This window comes from Dendrobates tinctorius, unplaced genomic scaffold (genome assembly GCF_039654945.1).
Source record: "Dendrobates tinctorius isolate UK_male_01 unplaced genomic scaffold, ASM3965494v1 ptg000171l, whole genome shotgun sequence".
NCBI classification, from domain to species: Eukaryota; Metazoa; Chordata; class Amphibia; order Anura; family Dendrobatidae; genus Dendrobates; species Dendrobates tinctorius.
In genome coordinates this window covers 3,707,501-3,726,775 of record NW_027361838.1, presented here as the reverse complement: position 1 = coordinate 3,726,775, position 19,275 = coordinate 3,707,501, and the positions used below count along the sequence as shown (strand labels likewise).

At 46.4% G+C, this 19,275-nt stretch overlaps 1 protein-coding gene across 2 annotated transcripts in view; it reads left to right on the top strand.

The window, feature by feature from the left end:
- Window positions 1–7,484: 7,484 nt before the first annotated feature.
- RMC1 (regulator of MON1-CCZ1) overlaps window positions 7,485–19,275 on the top strand; it is a 101,838-nt gene continuing 90,047 nt past the window's right edge. Inside the window, exons 1-2 of one of the 2 annotated variants that reach the window (XM_073550832.1) lie at window positions 7,485–7,793; window positions 15,186–15,262. In XM_073550832.1, coding sequence (XP_073406933.1) covers window positions 7,692–7,793; window positions 15,186–15,262 — 179 coding nt within the window. In that variant the 5' untranslated portion in view covers window positions 7,485–7,691. The remainder of the gene's footprint in view (window positions 7,794–15,185; window positions 15,263–19,275) is intronic. The other variant, XM_073550833.1, reaches the window with a different exon arrangement.

The window sequence follows — 19,275 nt, the reverse complement described above, 5'->3', positions numbered from 1 at the left end:
GAGTATAGGCTTTATTTTTTTATTGGGGCCGAACATTTAGTTTAAGAAGGGGGTTGTCCTAGTAGTGGACATCACTTTTAAATGTCTGGCCACACCAAGGATGCACCGAGCGCCTGTGCTTGGTTTGAACAATCAATCTGTGCTGACGAAGTCCTTGTAAAAGGGCCGTGCAGTTAAATCCTAACTATGGAACAGGTGATAACTTGCTGATCAGTGAGTGTGCAACTGCTGGGACCTGCACTAATTGACAAAACAGGGACTTTATATCACCGTTACAAAAGAGTGGCTGGTTGGATGCCCGACCACTACTCTGTTCATTCTCAATGCTGGAAAAAGCAGAGCGCTCTGCAACTCCATAGAGCAAGAATAGAGCTCAGACTGAGCATGTGCACTGCTCAACTCTAGCCTGATGAAGAGACCTGAGTAGTCTCGAAAGCTTGCAATGTATTACCATCTTTTCAGTTAGCCATTAAAAGGTATCAACTACTGAGGACTCTCAATCCTGAATATTTTTCTATCCACTGGCTAACACGGTACAAAGATATACATCTTTCCTGCTCAACTCTAAGGACTCATTCACACTAGTGTATAATCGGTCCCATTCTCATCCAGAATAGGAGGATTTTTTCTCACTTGTCATCTGTGTACAAAGTTTTTTTTACTCTGCAGCTATTAACTTTTACAGGATCATTTACATTTTCCCATCTTACAGAACTGTAATGCATCTGTAAAAATCTGATGCCATATTGGTGGTCTGCATACTGGTGGTCCGTATGGCATCTGGTCTTTTTTCTCACACCCATCAGATTGAGTCACTGCTGCATGTTACGATAGTGCTGAGTATTACTTGTATCCTTACTTGCAACAGCGAATCAGCGCCAAATAATTCACTGCTTTTTATAAAATCTATAAACCTTTTGCTTCCATCATTCACCCATTCTCCCTTGATAAACTGCTACACACACACACACAGTAAGATATCCCAACATCTCCCCAACACACAGTACAACGTCACCACCACGTACGATGCCCCCACAATGTATGATGCCTCCACAGCCGCACACACTACAGTAGCCCCACAACGCACGATGCCCCCACAGCCCTAGCCACACAGTACGATTGCCACCACACACAGTACAGTGTCCCCACAACATATGATGCTCTACAGCCCTAGCAGCCACACACAGTACGATGCCCCCACACACAGTTCAATGCCACCACCACGTATGATACCCCCACAGCCTCAGCCACGCACAGTACGATGCCCCCATAATGTATGATGCCGCCACAGCCGCACACAGTACAGTAGCCCCACAACGTCCGATGCCCCCACAGCCCTAGCCACACAGTACGATTGCCACCACACACAGTAGTATCCCCACAACATACGATGCTCTACAGACCTAGCAACACACAGTACGATGCCCCCCGCACACAGTACAATGCCCCCACAACATTCGATGCCCCCACAGCGCCATCCACACACAGTACAATGCCACGACGTATGATGCCCCCACAGCCTCAGACACACAGTGTACAATGCCCTCACAGCTGCCCAACATAATTTGATGACCCACAGAGACAGTATGATGGATCTCACAGCACCCCCATACATGGTTTGATGGTCATGACAGCCCTTCCCCTCAGAATAATGGCACCCATATACCCCCACAGACAGTAATGATGGCCCTCACAGCCCTCCCCACACACTGGACGGTCCTCACAGGCAGCCGCACATGGTATGACTGTCCTCAAATAGCACCACACATGGTATAATGGTTCTCATTGGCCACTATACACAGTATAATCCCCTACAACACCACAGAAAGTATTACGGTCACCCCAACCCCCTATGCAGCATGAGCCTCCCTACACATTGCCACTTATATACAGTATGAGCCTCGACTCACACACCTCTTATATACTGATGAGACCCCCCACAAAAATCTCACTTTATTCCCATTCTTCTGGTGCTCTGCACCTGTCTTTCCTATGTGCACGCATGTTCTGCACAGTAGACGCAATGTAGTGATATCATTGCGTTGGCTATCACAGTTGCTTGTGCTGAACAGTGGGAGGAGCCAGCGAATGCCTTATCCTCCAATAGATTCACGTGGGCAGGGTTACCTCCTCCACCATATATTGGGACGGCAGTAGGGTTATCTCCTCCACCATATATTGAGACGCCAGTGGGGTTACCTCCTCCACCATATATTGGGACGCCAGTAGGGTTACCTCCTCCACCATATATTGGGATGCCAGTGGGGTTACTTCCTCCACCATATATTGGGATGCAGCTAGGATTGCCTCCTCCACCATATATTGGGACAGCAGTAGGGTTACCTCCGCTATATATTGGGATGCAGCTAGGATTGCCTCCTCCACCATATATTGTGATGCCAGTAGGGTTACCTCCTCCACTATATATTGGGACGCCGCTAGGATTGCCTCCTCCACCATACATTGGGACGCCAGTAGGGTTACCTCCTCCACCATATATTGTGATGCCAGTAGGGTTACCTCCTCCACTATATATTGGGACGCCGCTAGGATTGCCTCCTCCACCATATATTGGGACGCCAGTAGGGTTAACTCCTCCACCATATATTGTGATGCCAGTAGGGTTACCTCCTCCACTATATATTGGGACGCCGCTAGGATTGCCTCCTCCACCATACATTGAGACGGCAGTAGGGTTGCCTCCTCCACTATATTTTGGGACACCGGCAGGGTTGCCAACTTGACTTTTTTTTTCTGGACAGCTAATAAAAAAATCAGACAGGCAAATGAAAATTTTATGGACACATTGAAAAATCATAAATCATTATGGCTGTAAATGGTACACATCTACAATCCATAATTCTGATATGAAAACAATATAGCTGCATTCACTGAAAACCTATGAGAATTAAATCAAAATAATCTGTATAAGTTTCTTCAGCTTAAAAAAAATAAAATCATGGATACCTTAAGAGTTCTTTACAGACCAGGCAAAAAAAAAAAAAATTGCCATATTTTTATATACTGTCCTGGAATTTCTGGACGGTTGACAACTTTGGTCGCAAAGAGGGCGATCGCATGGTGCAGCCTGTGGGCCACTGTTTTTAGGTCATTTGGCTGCCTAAGTCAACAAGCCAGACAGGAACAGTTAGGCTGTGTGCCCACGTTGCGTTTTTGTTGCGTTTTCCGCAGCGTTTGTGCCGGCTCAGACGCTGCAGAAATGCTTACAAGATGCTTCTAATTCATTTGCATGCGTTTTTGGCTTTTTGTGCCAATGCATGCGTTTTTAACCGCTCAGGAATCGCTTAGCGGCTAAAAACGCAGCATGCACATTATTTTCCGCATAGCTGAGCGTTTTTAGCCATCCCCAATGTTCCCAGAAATCGCGTGTCAAAAAACGCGTCAAAAAACGCATAAAAAAACGAGCGTCTTTTTCCGCGTGTTTTCTGGGAAAGGGGATCCTTTTCCTGAGCATTTAAAAACGCTAGCGTGGGCACATAGCCTTAGAGGGCCGGATGTGTCCTGGGTGCTGCACTATGCCCAGGTCTGATGTATACTATGTACATAAGTAACAACAGGAGGGAAGGATCCAGCGAGAAAGTAGAAGTCTAAAAAATAACTTTTTTAATCCATTATTTTGAAACATGGATGGCACAAGGTTGTCAGGCAAAAAAACACTGATTTTACCGGAATTATCTGGACGTGTGAAACCGCCCTAAGAGAGTATTTGTATCCCTCTGTAAAACATGTAGTGTGACTTCTGCCAGATCCTTGAGAAAATGGAAAACGGTCTTAGGAGCGCAGGAAAGAGACTCAGACAAGAGATGGGTTTAAACCACAACGCGTTTTGACGGAGATGGAAGTCCCACCTGATGAAGACGGATCCTCCATCGAAACGCATTGTGGTTTAAACCCATCTCTTGTCTGAGGCTCTTTCCTGTGCTCCTAAGACCGTTTTCCATTTTCTCATTGCTCCTATCCTCCATTGGAGGTTTTCGGCTGGAGATGCGGTGGAGACCTGACATCCTTGTCTGCCCCTGGGTTGCTTCCTAAGCGCTCCTCTATGACCGCTTATCACTGACTCTTATTCTGCTAGATCCTATCCTTTGGAGCAGAGGGGGGCACCAGCAGCCAGACCCTCAGTAACTGATGGACCTTTAATAAACATCCATAAAAAAAATGTCCTATATGACTTCTACAACTTTTACCAGGCTGTATGGTCAAAGAGAATGGTACATGGCCACAGAAGGCTAACGTACACCGAGAAACACCACTGGGACCTAATAAATTGTTTACATAGAACATATTATTTATTTACTTTTTTTTAAAAAAAATTTACTTATTATTCGAACCATAAGCTGCATTGAACCACTAGAAGCACCCCAAGCTTTGGTGAGGAAAATAGGAAAAAAAAATGTAATAAAATGAGAGAGTCTGAATTACAGTACGAATTTACAGTAGCCTCCCTTGGGGGAGGTGGGAGTGTGGTTTGGGGTCTCAGGAGGCAGGGTCTGTGCTGCAGGAAACCGGCGGCGGTGGGGTGATGTTGTAAACCCTTATCCCAGCGGTGCAAGGCTGCGGGTCCTGGGCGAGAAGGAGGGGTGTCAGCAGTGATGTAGAGAGGAGTGCATTTCCCGGCTGAGGGCTTCATTAAGATGGCCACCTCCAGCGGCACATGCGCAGATTGGAATCTCGGCTGAGGGACCCTGCCTTCTGTGACCCCGCACCTTCCCCCCATATGCTATATTCATACTATGAGACACAACCCAATTTTCTGGGGAAAAAATTGCCTCTTCTAGTCCGAAAAATATGCTAAATGCTCCTGAGAACAGGAAAGAAATAGTCAGCAAGATCTGAACGATTTAGTGCGGGTCTGTTGGTGAGAACTGTGCAATTTGTTGGGGAAACGATCTGCAGCAATGTGTGTACACATATCCCGAGCTTTAGACATATAGAATTTAAAATTCAACCCATAGTTCTGTTTTATTAAAAAACACATAAGGCTAACAAAAAGATACAAATATATTTATAAAATACAAGTTTCTAACAATGAACTTTACAAATCAATATGTATAACTAAAGGCCCCATCTCCCATAGCGAGATCGCTAATGCGTCACCGATTTTCTGACGCAACAGCGATCTCGCTATGTGTGACATGCAGCAGCGACCGGCCCCCCTGCTGGATATCGCTGATCGTGCAGGAATGTCCTGGGCCATTTTTTCGTCGCCGGTGTCCTACTGGCCAGCACGCACCGCTGTGTTTGATCACTGGATTGTTGCTGAAGAGATCTGCCTGTTTGGTAGCTTACTAGTGATCATTTAGCGACGAACCAGTGATTCCTACCAGGTCGTATCGTTGGTGGGATCACTGGTGCGTCGCTAAATGAAACGAGACCCTAAGCCACCTTAGAGATAACAATAAAAAAGCACGAGTGAGATCACCCTCCACCACACAGACCCACCAACATGCAGCCTGAGAGTGACATTACTCACTTCCTGACACAGCCACAAGTTACAAACGTGCCGAAAATCCAGCTTTGTCGGAAATTGCTAAATTTATTGAAAAATAGATAAAAATGCAAAATGTGCTAAAATGCAGAGACTCCATAGCAACGCGGTTCAGACACACATGGCGCCATGTAAGTTTGAAACACATTGCTATGTTGTCTCTGCAATTTAGCACGTTTTGCATTTTTATCTATTTTTTCAATAAATTTAGCAATTTCCGAGAAGCTGGATTTTCGGCACGTTTTATCCCATGGATTCCATGCGCCTAGAGCAGGGGTCTCAACCATGCGGCTTGGGGGGGGGGGCATACATACTAGGATAGGGTCATATAGATGATAACCCCCCTTCTCCACACAGCATCATAACTGTCTCTATACAGCCCCACTGAATTAACATCAATCCTTTCCAAAATACATCCTCAGACCACTGACACCGAGGCCTGTGACCTCATTCCCATTTGTACAAAGGTCCATGGTGCAGCTCCTCAGTCCTCTCCTCACAGGGCTCCATGGTGCAGCTCCTCAGTCCTCTCTTCGCAGGGCTCCATGGTGCAGCTCCTCAGTCCTCTCCTCGCAGGGCTCCATGGTGCAGCTCCTCAGTCCTCTCCTCACAGGGCTCCATGGTGCAGCTCCTCAGTCCTCTCCTCACAGGGCTCCATGGTGCAGCTCCTCAGTCCTCTCCTCACAGGGCTCCATGGTGCAGCTCCTCAGTCCTCTCCTCACAGGGCTCCATGGTGCAGCTCCTCAGTCCTCTCCTCACAGGGCTCCATGGTGCAGCTCCTCAGTCCTCTCCTCACAGGGCTCCATGGTGCAGCTCCTCAGTCCTCTCCTCACAGGGCTCCATGGTGCAGCTCCTCAGTCCTCTCCTCACAGGGCTCCATGGTGCAGCTCCTCAGTCCTCTCCTCACAGGGCTCCATGGTGCAGCTCCTCAGTCCTCTCCTCACAGGGCTCCATGGTGCAGCTCCTCAGTCCTCTCCTCACAGGGCTCCATGGTGCAGCTCCTCAGTCCTCTCCTCACAGGGCTCCATGGTGCAGCTCCTCAGTCCTCTCCTCACAGGGCTCCATGGTGCAGCTCCTCAGTCCTCTCCTCACAGGGCTCCATGGTGCAGCTCCTCAGTCCTCTCCTCACAGGGCTCCATGGTGCAGCTCCTCAGTCCTCTCCTCACAGGGCTCCATGGTGCAGCTCCTCAGTCCTCTCCTCACAGGGCTCCATGGTGCAGCTCCTCAGTCCTCTCCTCACAGGGCTCCATGGTGCAGCTCCTCAGTCCTCTCCTCTCAGGGCTCCATGGTGCAGCTCCTCAGTCCTCTCCTCTCAGGGCTCCATGGTGCAGCTCCTCAGTCCTCTCCTCTCAGGGCTCCATGGTGCAGCTCCTCAGTCCTCTCCTCTCAGGGCTCCATGGTGCAGCTCCTCAGTCCTCTCCTCTCAGGGCTCCATGGTGCAGCTCCTCAGTCCTCTCCTCTCAGGGCTCCATGGTGCAGCTCCTCAGTCCTCTCCTCTCAGGGCTCCATGGTGCAGCTCCTCAGTCCTCTCCTCACAGGGCTCCATGGTGCAGCTCCTCAGTCCTCTCCTCACAGGGCTCCATGGTGCAGCTCCTCAGTCCTCTCCTCTCAGGGCTCCATGGTGCAGCTCCTCAGTCCTCTCCTCTCAGGGCTCCATGGTGCAGCTCCTCAGTCCTCTCCTCTCAGGGCTCCATGGTGCAGCTCCTCAGTCCTCTCCTCTCAGGGCTCCATGGTGCAGCTCCTCAGTCCTCTCCTCTCAGGGCTCCATGGTGCAGCTCCTCAGTCCTCTCCTCTCAGGGCTCCATGGTGCAGCTCCTCAGTCCTCTCCCCTCAGGGCTCCTTGGTGCAGCTCCTCAGTCCTCTCCTCTCAGGGCTCCTTGGTGCAGCAGCTCCTCTGTGGCTCAGTCCTCTCCTCTGACACATCGCAGCTTCCGGCTCTCCAGTCTTCACTGGACTGAATGAAGCCCCGCCCCTTCCGGTGACATCTTCCCTCAAAAAATTAACTCCGTTCCAGTCGCTACCGTCACGTGATCCGTCGTCAGCCGGCCAGCCGGGAGTGCTCCTGTGGTGGCTGGTGAGGAGGAAGCAGAAAATCAAACAGTGCGAGGTTTGTGTGTGAGTTGTAGGCTGTGCTCGGCGGAGCTGGGAGTGCTGCGCCCGGGGCCTGCGACTATCACCGGCTATGGACAGCGACGACTTCTACCTGGAGCTCAGTGAGCGGCCGGTCCTTTTTGAAAAAGCCACAAATGTCAACAGCGTGTTCTTCGATGAGGCCAATAAGCAGGTAGCGATATACGAATATACGTCCCATACTCACACTGCACTATCTCTGTGTGGGCTATACATGTGCCCACATACACGGCACACACTGCACACCGGCATTATATATACATACACTGTACCCTATACACACTGCACACCGGCATTATATATACATACACTGTACCCTATACACATTGCACACCTGCATTATATATACATACACTGTACCCTATACACACTGCACACCTGCATTATATATACATACACTGTACCCTATACACACTGCACACCGGCATTATATATACATACACTGTACCCTATACACACTGCACACCGGCATTATATATACATACACTGTACCCTATACACACTGCACACCTGCATTATATATACATACACTGTACCCTATACACACTGCACACCTGCATTATATATACATACACTGTACCCTATACACACTGCACACCGGCATTATATATACATACACTGTACCCTATACACACTGCACACCGGCATTATATATACATACACTGTACCCTATACACACTGCACACCGGCATTATATATACATACACTGTACCCTATACACACTGCACACCTGCATTATATATACATACACTGTACCCTATACACACTGCACACCTGCATTATATATACATACACTGTACCCTATACACACTGCACACCTGCATTATATATACATACACTGTACCCTATACACATTGCACACCGGCATTATATATACATACACTGTACCCTATACACATTGCACACCTGCATTATATATACATACACTGTACCCTATACACATTGCACACCGGCATTATATATACATACACTGTACCCTATACACACTGCACACCGGCATTATATATACATACACTGTACCCTATACACACTGCACACCGGCATTATATATACATACACTGTACCCTATACACACTGCACACCTGCATTATATATACATACACTGTACCCTATACACACTGCACACCGGCATTATATATACATACACTGTACCCTATACACACTGCACACCGGCATTATATATACATACACTGTACCCTATACACACTGCACACCGGCATTATATATACATACACTGTACCCTATACACACTGCACACCTGCATTATATATACATACACTGTACCCTATACACACTGCACACCTGCATTATATATACATACACTGTACCCTATACACATTGCACACCGGCATTATATATACATACACTGTACCCTATACACATTGCACACCTGCATTATATATACATACACTGTACCCTATACACATTGCACACCGGCATTATATATACATACACTGTACCCTATACACACTGCACACCTGCATTATATATACATACACTGTACCCTATACACATTGCACACCGGCATTATATATACATACACTGTACCCTATACACATTGCACACCTGCATTATATATACATACACTGTACCCTATACACATTGCACACCGGCATTATATATACATACACTGTACCCTATACACACTGCACACCTGCATTATATATACATACACTGTACCCTATACACATTGCACACCGGCATTATATATACATACACAGGAACCCTATACACACTACACACCGGCATTATATATACATACACTGTACCCTATACACATTGCACACCGGCATTATATATACATACACTGTACCCTATACACACTGCACACCGGCATTATATATATACATACACTGTACCCTATACACATTGCACACCGGCATTATATATACATACACTGTACCCTATACACACTGCACACCGGCATTATATATACATACACTGTACCCTATACACACTGCACACCTGCATTATATATACATACACTGTACCCTATACACACTGCACACCTGCATTATATATACATACACAGGAACCCTATACACACTGCACACCTGCATTATATATACATACACTGTACCCTATACACACTGCACACCTGCATTATATATACATACACTGTACCCTATACACACTGCACACCGGCATTATATATACATACACTGTACCCTATACACATTGCACACCGGCATTATATATACATACACTGTACCCTATACACACTGCACACCTGCATTATATATACCGTACATACACTGTACCCTATACACACTGCACACCTGCATTATATATACATACACTGTACCCTATACACATACACTGTACCCTATACACATTGCACACCGGCATTATATATATATATATATATATATATATATATATATATATATATATACACACACTGTACCCCTGTATGTCCTATAAATGCACAATATATGGTACCCTATTTATACTGTACTCTATGTTCTATATATATGCACATATTCTGTACCCTGTGTATACACACTGTAATGTGTATTTAGTCCTGCCAATAAAGCTTCTTTGAATTTATATTCCTTGTGCTCCCTATATACATATACACACTATATCCTTGTACCCCCTGTGTGTGTTGCCCCCTCTCTACATGCTCTAATCTTTCTCACAAACCCTTTAAACAGATTAAAAATTATGCTTAGATTAATTTTCTTATTAATTTTTCTTCGTAAACCCCCTTTTTCCCTCCCCATTCTGCCCCTTAATGGACATCTATCGGGCTTGCTAAATGCATTTCTAATAAAAGTCACACTCCCCATACTCCTGACTACAGGGGTTGGACAAAATAATGGAAACACCTGGAAACATCAACAAAAGTTAGTTTAATATGGTGTAGGTCCACCTTTTGCGGCGATTACAGCCTCAGTTCTCCGAGGTATGGATTCATACAAAGTGTGAATTGTTTCCAGAGGAATTGTAGCCCATTCTTCAGTTAAAACACTCTCCAGTTCTTTGAGCGACGATGGCGGCGGAAATCGACGTCTAACTTTAATCTCTAAAATCGGCCATAAATGCTCAATGATGTTGAGGTCTGGGAATTGTGGGGGCCAGATGAGATGCTCAACTTCATTAGAATGTTCCTCGTGCCATGCTTTAACGATTCTAGCTGTATGAATTGGTGCATTATCATCCTGAAAGAAGGCGTTCCCCTCCGGGAACAGTGCTTGAGCCATAGGATAATAATAATAATAATAATCTTTATTTATATAGCGCCAACACATTCCGCAGCGCTTTACAGTTTAACAGTTTCAAAACACAAGTCATAAGTAACAACGCTAACAATACAATAATTAAAGCAAAATAAGACGACCCTGCTCGTGAGAGCGTACAATCTACAATGAGGTGAGGGAGATACAGAGTACAGGTGTGTATTTACAATGGTGTATTTACAATGAAGGTCCAGCCATCTTGCAGGAGTGAAGGATGGATGGAGATAGTGAATGGGCTACGCACGCACACTTACACAGAGAATGACTTTGATTAGTGAATGTGATAGGCCGCTCTGAACAGGTGTGTTTTGAGGGAGCGCCTAAAACTATGCAAATTGTGGATAGTCCTGATTTCTTGGGGTAGAGCATTCCAGAGGATAGGAGCAGCACGGGAGAAGTCTTGGAGTCGGGAGTGGGAGGTACGGATTAGTGCAGAGGTTAGTCAAAAGTCGTTTGCAGAGCGCAGCGATCGGCTAGGCCGATAGACAGAAATGAGAGAAGAGATGTAAGGGGCAATGTGGAGAGCTTTGTGGGTGAGAACAAGTACTTTGAATTGGATCCTATAATGAATGGGCAGCCAATGTAAGGACTGGCGAAGAGCGGACGCGTCCGAGTACCGATTACCCAGATGGACGATCCTGGCTGCTGCATTGAGTATGGACTGGAGAGGGGATAGTCGAGTGACGGGGAGGCCAATTAATAGAGCGTTGCAGTAATCCAGGCGAGAGTGGATCAATGCAACAGTGAGGGTTTTTGTTGTTTCCATAGTGAGAAAAGGGCGGATTCTAGAGATGTTCTTTAGGTGTAAGCGGCAAGAGCGGGCAAGGGATTGTATATGGGATGTAAAGGAGAGATTGGTGTCAAACATAACACCCAGACAGCGCACCTGCTGCCGGGGTGTTATTGTGGTACCACCCACGGAGAAGGAAATGTCAGATTTAGGGAGGTTAGTAGACGGCGGGAGCAGAAGAAGTTCAGTTTTGGAGAGGTTGAGTTTCAGATAGAGAGCGGACATGATATTGGAGACTGCGGACAGACAGTCACTGGCGTTCTGTAGTACAGCGGGGGTAAGGTCGGGGGAAGATGTGTATAGTTGTGTGTCATCAGCATAAAGATGGTACTGAAAGCCAAATCTGCTGATGGTCTGTCCAATTGGGGCCGTGTAGAGAGAGAAAAGAAGGGGGCCAAGGACTGAGCCCTGAGGTACCCAGACAGCAAGAGGAAGAGGAGATGACGTGGAGCCAGAGAACAAAACACTGAAGGAGCGGTCAGAGAGATAGGAAGAGAACCAGGAGAGTGCAGTGTCCTAAATGCCTAGTGACTGGAGCCTAGAGAGTAGGAGATGGTGGTCAACAGTATCGAAAGCTGCAGATAGGTCAAGAAGAATGAGCAGAGAGTGGTCACCGTTACGTTTTGCTGTCAGAAGGTCATTGGTCACTTTGATGAGTGCAGTTTCAGTCGAATGTAGGGGGCGGAAGCCGGACTGTGAAGGGTCTAGAAGGGAGTGAATGGAGAGGTAACCGGTAAGGCGGGAGTAAACTAGGCGTTCCAAAAGTTTAGAGATGAAGGGGAGATTGGAGACTGGTCTGTAGTTTGTGCAGGATGGGTCGAGAGCAGGTTTCTTTAGTAGTGGAGTAACGATGGCGTGTTTGAAGGAGGATGGGAAAATGCCCGAGGAGAGGGAGAGATTAAAGATTGTAGTTAGGTGGGTTGTGACGACTGGAGAGAGAGACTGGAGGAGATGTGAGGGAATGGGGTCGGTAGTGCATGTAGTCGGACGAGAAGAAGAGAGGAGTCTGGAGACTTCTTCTTCTGTTATGGGATCAAATGTGGAGAGTGAGCCAAGGGAGATGTAGGAAGGGATGGGAGTCACAGCACTTGGTGGTTGGGAGCAGATTTCTTGACGGATATTATCTATTTTTTCTGTAAAGTGGGAGGCCAGGTCATCAGCACAAATGTCTGTGATAGGGGCTTGTGCTTTTGGCCTGAGGAGGGAGTGAAAAGTGTCAAAAAGTTTCTTGGGGTTGTTGGCTAGTGAGGAGATCAGGGTGGTGAAGTAGGTCTGTTTGGCAAGGTGAAGGGCAGCGTTGTAGGTTCTTAACATAAATTTGAAGTGGATGAAGTCTTCTGGTGTGCGGGTTTTTCTCCATAGGCGTTCAGCACTCCTGGAGCATCACTGGAGAAGTTGAGTTTGCGATGTGAGCCAGGGCTCTTTTACTCTGTGTTTGGAGGTTCTGAGGGTGAGGGGAGCTACTTGGTCAAGGGTGCTTCTAAGAGTGTCATTGTAGTGATGAACAGCCAGATTAGGACAGGAAAGAGAGGAGATTGGGGACAGAGATGAGTGTAGGGAATCTGAAAGTGTCTGAGGGTTAATAGCTTGTAGATTTCTGACTGTGTGGTAGGTAGGAATGAGCTGGGGTGGGCGAGGATTTGTGAGCGTGAAGGAGAGAATGTTGTGGTCAGAGAGTGGAAGCGGTGAGTTGTTTAGGTGGGAGATTGAACAGAGCCGGCAGAAGACCAGATCAAGGGTGTTACCGTCCTTATGTGACTCAGAGGTTGAAAGCTGTGAGAGGCCTAGAGAGGTGGTTAGTGATAGAAGCTGGGATGCAGATGTGGAATAAGGGCTGTTAATGGGGATATTGAAGTCTCCCAGGCTGAGGGTTGGTAGTTCTGAGGACATGAAGTGTGGCAGCCAGGCTGAAAAGTGGTCAAGGAAGAGGGTGGGTGAGCCTGGGGGCCGGTATATGACCGCTACCCTGAGGGAGAGGGGACGGAAGAGCCTGATGGTGTGGACCTCAAAAGAAGGGAATAAGAGTGATGGGACTGGGGGGATGACCTGGAAAGTGCATTGTGGGGACAGGAGTATGCCAACTCCACCACCAGGTCTGTTTGTGGGTCTCGGGGAGTGAGAGAATTGTAAGCCACCGTAGGAAATGGCAGCAGGAGAGACAGTGTCAGAATCCTGAATCCAGGTTTCAGTGAGGGCCAACAGATTAAGAGAGTTGTTCAGAAAGTAGTTGTGTAGGAAAGGAAGCTTGTTACAAGCAGACCGTGGATTCCAGAGGGCACAATTAAAAGATTGAGATGAGGGAGTGCAAGTAATGTTAATCAGATTATTGTGGTTTCGATATGAGGTAGGGTAAGGGTTGAGGTTGGGGGATGGTGGACCAGGGTTGGGGGAGATGTCCCCTGAAATCAGTAGGAGAAGGAAGATAAAGAGCCAATAGTTGTTGGAATTGTAAGTAGTTTTTTTCTGCGATGTGTTTGGGCAAGATGGGCTGAGGTTTCTCAGGAAGGTGAGGAGTGTGGATGCACTTGGTCGCCCAAAATGCCTAAATAATCTCTGCTGTTAATTCTTCCATGAAGGGATATCATTGGCCCTGCGGATCTCCACGAAATAGCACCCCAGATCATCACAGAACCTCCACCATGTTTTACGGTTGGGAGAAGGCAGTCTGGATGGAATGCTTCTTTTGGCTGTATCCAAACGTACGTGCGGCCGGAGGTCGGAAATAGGGCAAGCGATGATTCGTCTGCGAATATCCCGTTTCCACTGCTCGAAGGACCAATTCTGGAGGTTTCTACACTACTCTAAACGCTTGGAAACATTTGTCATTGAGAGCAGCGGTTTTCGAATTGCAGCTCTTCCGTGGAATCCAGATTTGTGCAGCTCCCAACAAACAGTTTTCGTGGAAACTGGGTTCTGTAGGTGTTCATTGAGCTCAGCAGTGATTTTCGGAGCCGTGGTCTTGCGATCCTCTCTCACATTTCGCTTTAGAGTCCGACGGTCTCTCTCAGTCAACTTTCGACTTTTGGCCGGACCTGTGCTTTGCTGCAGACGTTTTTCTTTCTCTTTCAAACGCAGTCATTACTTTGGAGACAGTACCTCTTGACACGCCAAGCATTCGGGAACTTTCTGTTACACTAGCGCCTGCCATACGAGCACCAACAATTTGGCCTCTCTGAAAATCAGAGAGGTCTGCCATTGGTATCAGGTTTTCATCAATGTTCTTACAATTCTGCAAAACAAACAGTTAATTTACATACACATATCACATAACACAAATAATCAACTACAAAATATTACCATATGTCACGGTTTGCATGTTTATAACATGTTCGAAGAGTATGATGCCAAAACGTTAGGTGTTTCCATTATTTTGTCCAACCCCTGTATGCTCCTGAGACTTGTTGATACTTTCCTTGTGATTGTGAGCTTTTTCCATAATATGTGACATCGCTTTTTGTTTGATGGACACCATATAGGTATTGTGTATGTAATTAGAATAACTATTCTCTTGAAGGTATTTGCGGTGCGCTCTGGTGGAGCCACTGGGGTTGTAGTTAAAGGGCCAGAAGACAGAATTCCCATTTCTTTCAGGTAATATTGTTACCAGTATGTAATATATGCATTATTACTATATTTAATGGTTCTTTGATAAATTTTATTACATCAGAAAGTGTAAAACAGGAGAACCCATCCTGAACACGTCACAAGATACAAAACTATAGGTACCCTTTAAGACAGCTCTAAAATTAAACTTAAAGGGCAGGTCTGATAATGTAGTTAATCAGCATGTTAATAGCGTTATGGAGGTACCCAGCTGCTATACTGAAAGTGCAGCACCCGATAGAAAATTAACTTTTTGCAGGACATCTTTCCTGACATCACCAGGAGGTAGTCCTTCTTATCATTGATAGGGACAGGGACACAGAAGAGGTTAAATAGCCCCTCCCCACCATCACCCATTAGTGTTTTTCCTGTCCCTCCACAACTAAACATCCTATGTGAGGCTCTGGAGGTGTGTGTGTGGTTCGTACCTTCCCTCCTCTAAGGAAAGAGCCTTGCTGATGCCTCATGAAGGGGTCCTACAGCATTCCGGTTGAGCTGTGTGTTCCTGGGGGTGGCTGTATCACTCTCTAAAGGGCTCTGGGCTTCCTTTTGCTGTCTGGAGGCGCATGCAGACTTGGAACACATTTCTGGTGCACTTCCGTGCGCAGGCTGGAACTCGGGTGGCCAGCCTTCGCTCCTGGATAGTGCAAAACCGCCGGCGGTCACAAGGCCGTCGCGCACACCTGGATGACACGTACTTCTGGTTCGGAAGTTCTACCACCCTGGTGTGCATTCCAGCTTGGACCGCAGGACCCTACCGTTTAGCAAAATTTACAGCAGATGGGGCTCAGAAGGATCTGATGGTTCAGATGATCTGAAGCCAGGTGAGACAAACTATTTAAAGTGCCAGGGTCATTGGCTATTGTCAGCAGTCCTATCTTACCATGGAGGGGCAGAATTCTAGCTATTGTGACATTCAGTACATGGAATCATCCCTAGATCATGTGAGTAGAGCCCAAAAATGTGGCCCTTACCTCCCTTGTTCGAACATAGTCTTTAGTTTTATATTGTTTCCTTAGGATAAGGAAGCATCAAGACAGTTGGCTTCAGCTACTAGAAAAAGCTAATAAATGTGCCGCCTGTAATGTTAACTTTCCAAGGAACTACAAGAAAGCTCTGTGAGGATTGTATTCATATAATATACCGTATATACTCTTGTATAAGCCGACCCGAGTATAAGCCGACCCCCAACCTAAATTTGCCACAAAAACTGGGAAAACTTATTGACTCGTGTATAAGCTTAGGGTGGAAAATGCAGCAGCTACTGGTAGATTTCAAAAATAAAAATAGATACCAATAAAAGTAAAATTAATTGAGACATCAGTAGGTTAATTGTTTTTGAATATCCATATTGAATCTGGAGCCCCATATAATGCTCCATACAGTTCATGATGGCCCCATTAGATGCTCCATACAAAATACGCCCATATAATGCTGCACAAACGTTAATGATGGCCCCATAAGATGCTCCATAGAATAATATGCCCCATATAATGCTCGATAAAGGTAATGGCCCCATAAGATGCTCCATAGAATATGCTGCCCCATAGACTCTGCCCCCATATGCTGCTGCAAAAAAAATGCCATTCTCACCTCTCCTCGCTGGGGGCCAGGTGCTGGTGTCGCCCCTCGCTCTGGACTTGGTACCTGAGATGTTCACCTGTCCTAGGTCGATCACTGCACACCACTGTCTGCTGCGTCCTGTCAGTGACTGTTCAGCCAGCAGAGGGCGCAGCGCGCACTAACCACGTCGTCGCGCCCTCTGCTGGCTAAACGTCACTGACACAGGACACAGCGGTGAGCAGCATGGGAACGGGGACAGGTGAATATCTAATATACTTTCCCCCCAAAAAATGGGCTGAAAATCTTGGCTTATACAAGAGTATATACGGTACTTAAGACGAGCAATCCACATTCTTAAGGTACTGTCACACTAATCGATATCGCTAGCAATATCGCTATAACTTATGACGTTATAGCGATATTGCTAGTGATATCGCTGTGTCTGCTGCTTACCTACGACCCGCTCCCCCGCTGGTTATCACTGATCGCGCGAGAACGTTCAGGACCGCTTCTCGTCGTCAGCTTCCTGCGGCGCTTCCTGTGGAGGGAGGACGCAGGATCGCCTAGTGTGACAGGTAAGTAGCGACCCCCGTCCCCAGTGATGTCGCTGGTGAGATCTGCCTGTGTGGCAGCTCACTAGCGACCACTTAGCGATGCACCAGCGATCCTGACCGCGTCATATCGCTTGTCGGGATCGCTGGTACATCGCTAAGTGTGACAGTACCTTTAACCGACACAAATGCATTAATTAGGGAAGAGATTCAGAATACTGTTTCTGCCCTTATGCTGCCTCAGTCTCCCTGGCCTAAAAGACCCAGGTGGGCTATGAACTCAAGCTCAGAGGAAGAGGCGTTATCTTGTTACTCTTACACTGAGCTGGATGATGGTGAAAAGACTACACTTGTTACCTGAGGAAAGGAAGAAATACTTATTTTCCTCAGAGAATACAGAAGCACTCTTACAGGCAATCAGGGGATCTGAGAGAATTAAGGACCCCTATGAACAGTTAACAATTTGGGACAAAATGTTTGGCGGCCTAAAAGTCCACAGAAATAGTTTTTCCGGTAAATAAACACATCACAGCCATGATCCTGGAGGAATGGGAAGATGTGGGGAGGAAAAAGCTAGTCATCCCAAGGTGTTTTAAATCTTGCCTTCCCTTTGATCGATAAGAGATCAGAGTATGAGAAGAAATCCTAAAGATCGACATACCAGTAGCCAGTGTGGCTAGGAAGACCTCTGTTCCATTCGAAGACTCCTCTAGTCTTAAGAATCCAATGGACAAGAGATCAGACCTCCTTAAAAAGAAAACCTGGGAAGCCTCCTCGGCCATCATTAAGACACATATAGCCACCACTTCTGTGGCCAGGTCGATGAATCTCTGGGTAGAGGAGTTAGAAAAATCATATGCAGTGGGTACGGAAAGTATTCAAACCACTTTAAAAAATGTTCACTGTTTCATTGCAGCCATTTTGGCACATTCAAAAAAGTTCATTTTTTTTCTCATTAATGTACACTCTGCACCCCATCTTGACTGAAAATTTTTTTTTTGAAATTTTTGCAAATTTTATAGAAAAAAAAACAAAAACCCTGAAATATCAGTCATAAGTATTCAGACCCTTTGCACAGTATTGAATAGAAGCACCCCTTTGAGCTAGTACAGCCATGAGTCTTGGGAATGATGCAACAAGTTTTTCACACCTGGATTTGGGGATCCTCTGCCATTCTTCCTTGTAGATCCTCTCCAGTTCCGTCTGGTTGGATGGTGAACGTTGGTGGACAGCTATTTTCAAGTCTTTCCAGAAATGCTCAATTGGGTTTAGGTCAGGACTCTCGTGAGCCAGTCAAGAATGGTCACAGAGTTGTTCTGAAGCCAATCCTTTGTTATTTTAACTGTGTGCTTATGGTAATTGTCTTGTTGGAAGATGAACCTTTGGCCAAGTCTGAGGTCCAGAGCACTCTGGAAGAGGTTTTCATCTGCATTCATGTTTTCTTCAATTGCAACCAGTTGTCCTGTTACTGCAGCTGAAAAATAGCTGCCACCACCATGTTTTACTGTAGGGATTGTATAGGCATATGATGAGCAGTTCCTGGTTTTCTCCACACATACCGTTTAGAATTATCAACAAAAAGATTTATCTTTGTCTCATCAGACCAGAGAATCTGTAAGAATCGGGTTTTCCTGTGATGCTGCATGAACCAGTTAACAGTCTAAATATAACAGTACAGACACAGAGGGCTATTATATGCATGTGAGAACATGATGTGAGGAACCTGGTTATGGTAAAATTTTGAATGGGCCACACAGGGATATTCGCTTGACTGGTGGAGGGCTGCAGTGATAGTTGACTTTGTGGAACTTTCTCTCATCTCCCTACTGCATCTCTGGAGATCAGCCACAGTGATCTTGGGGTTCTTCTTTACCTCTCTCACCAAGG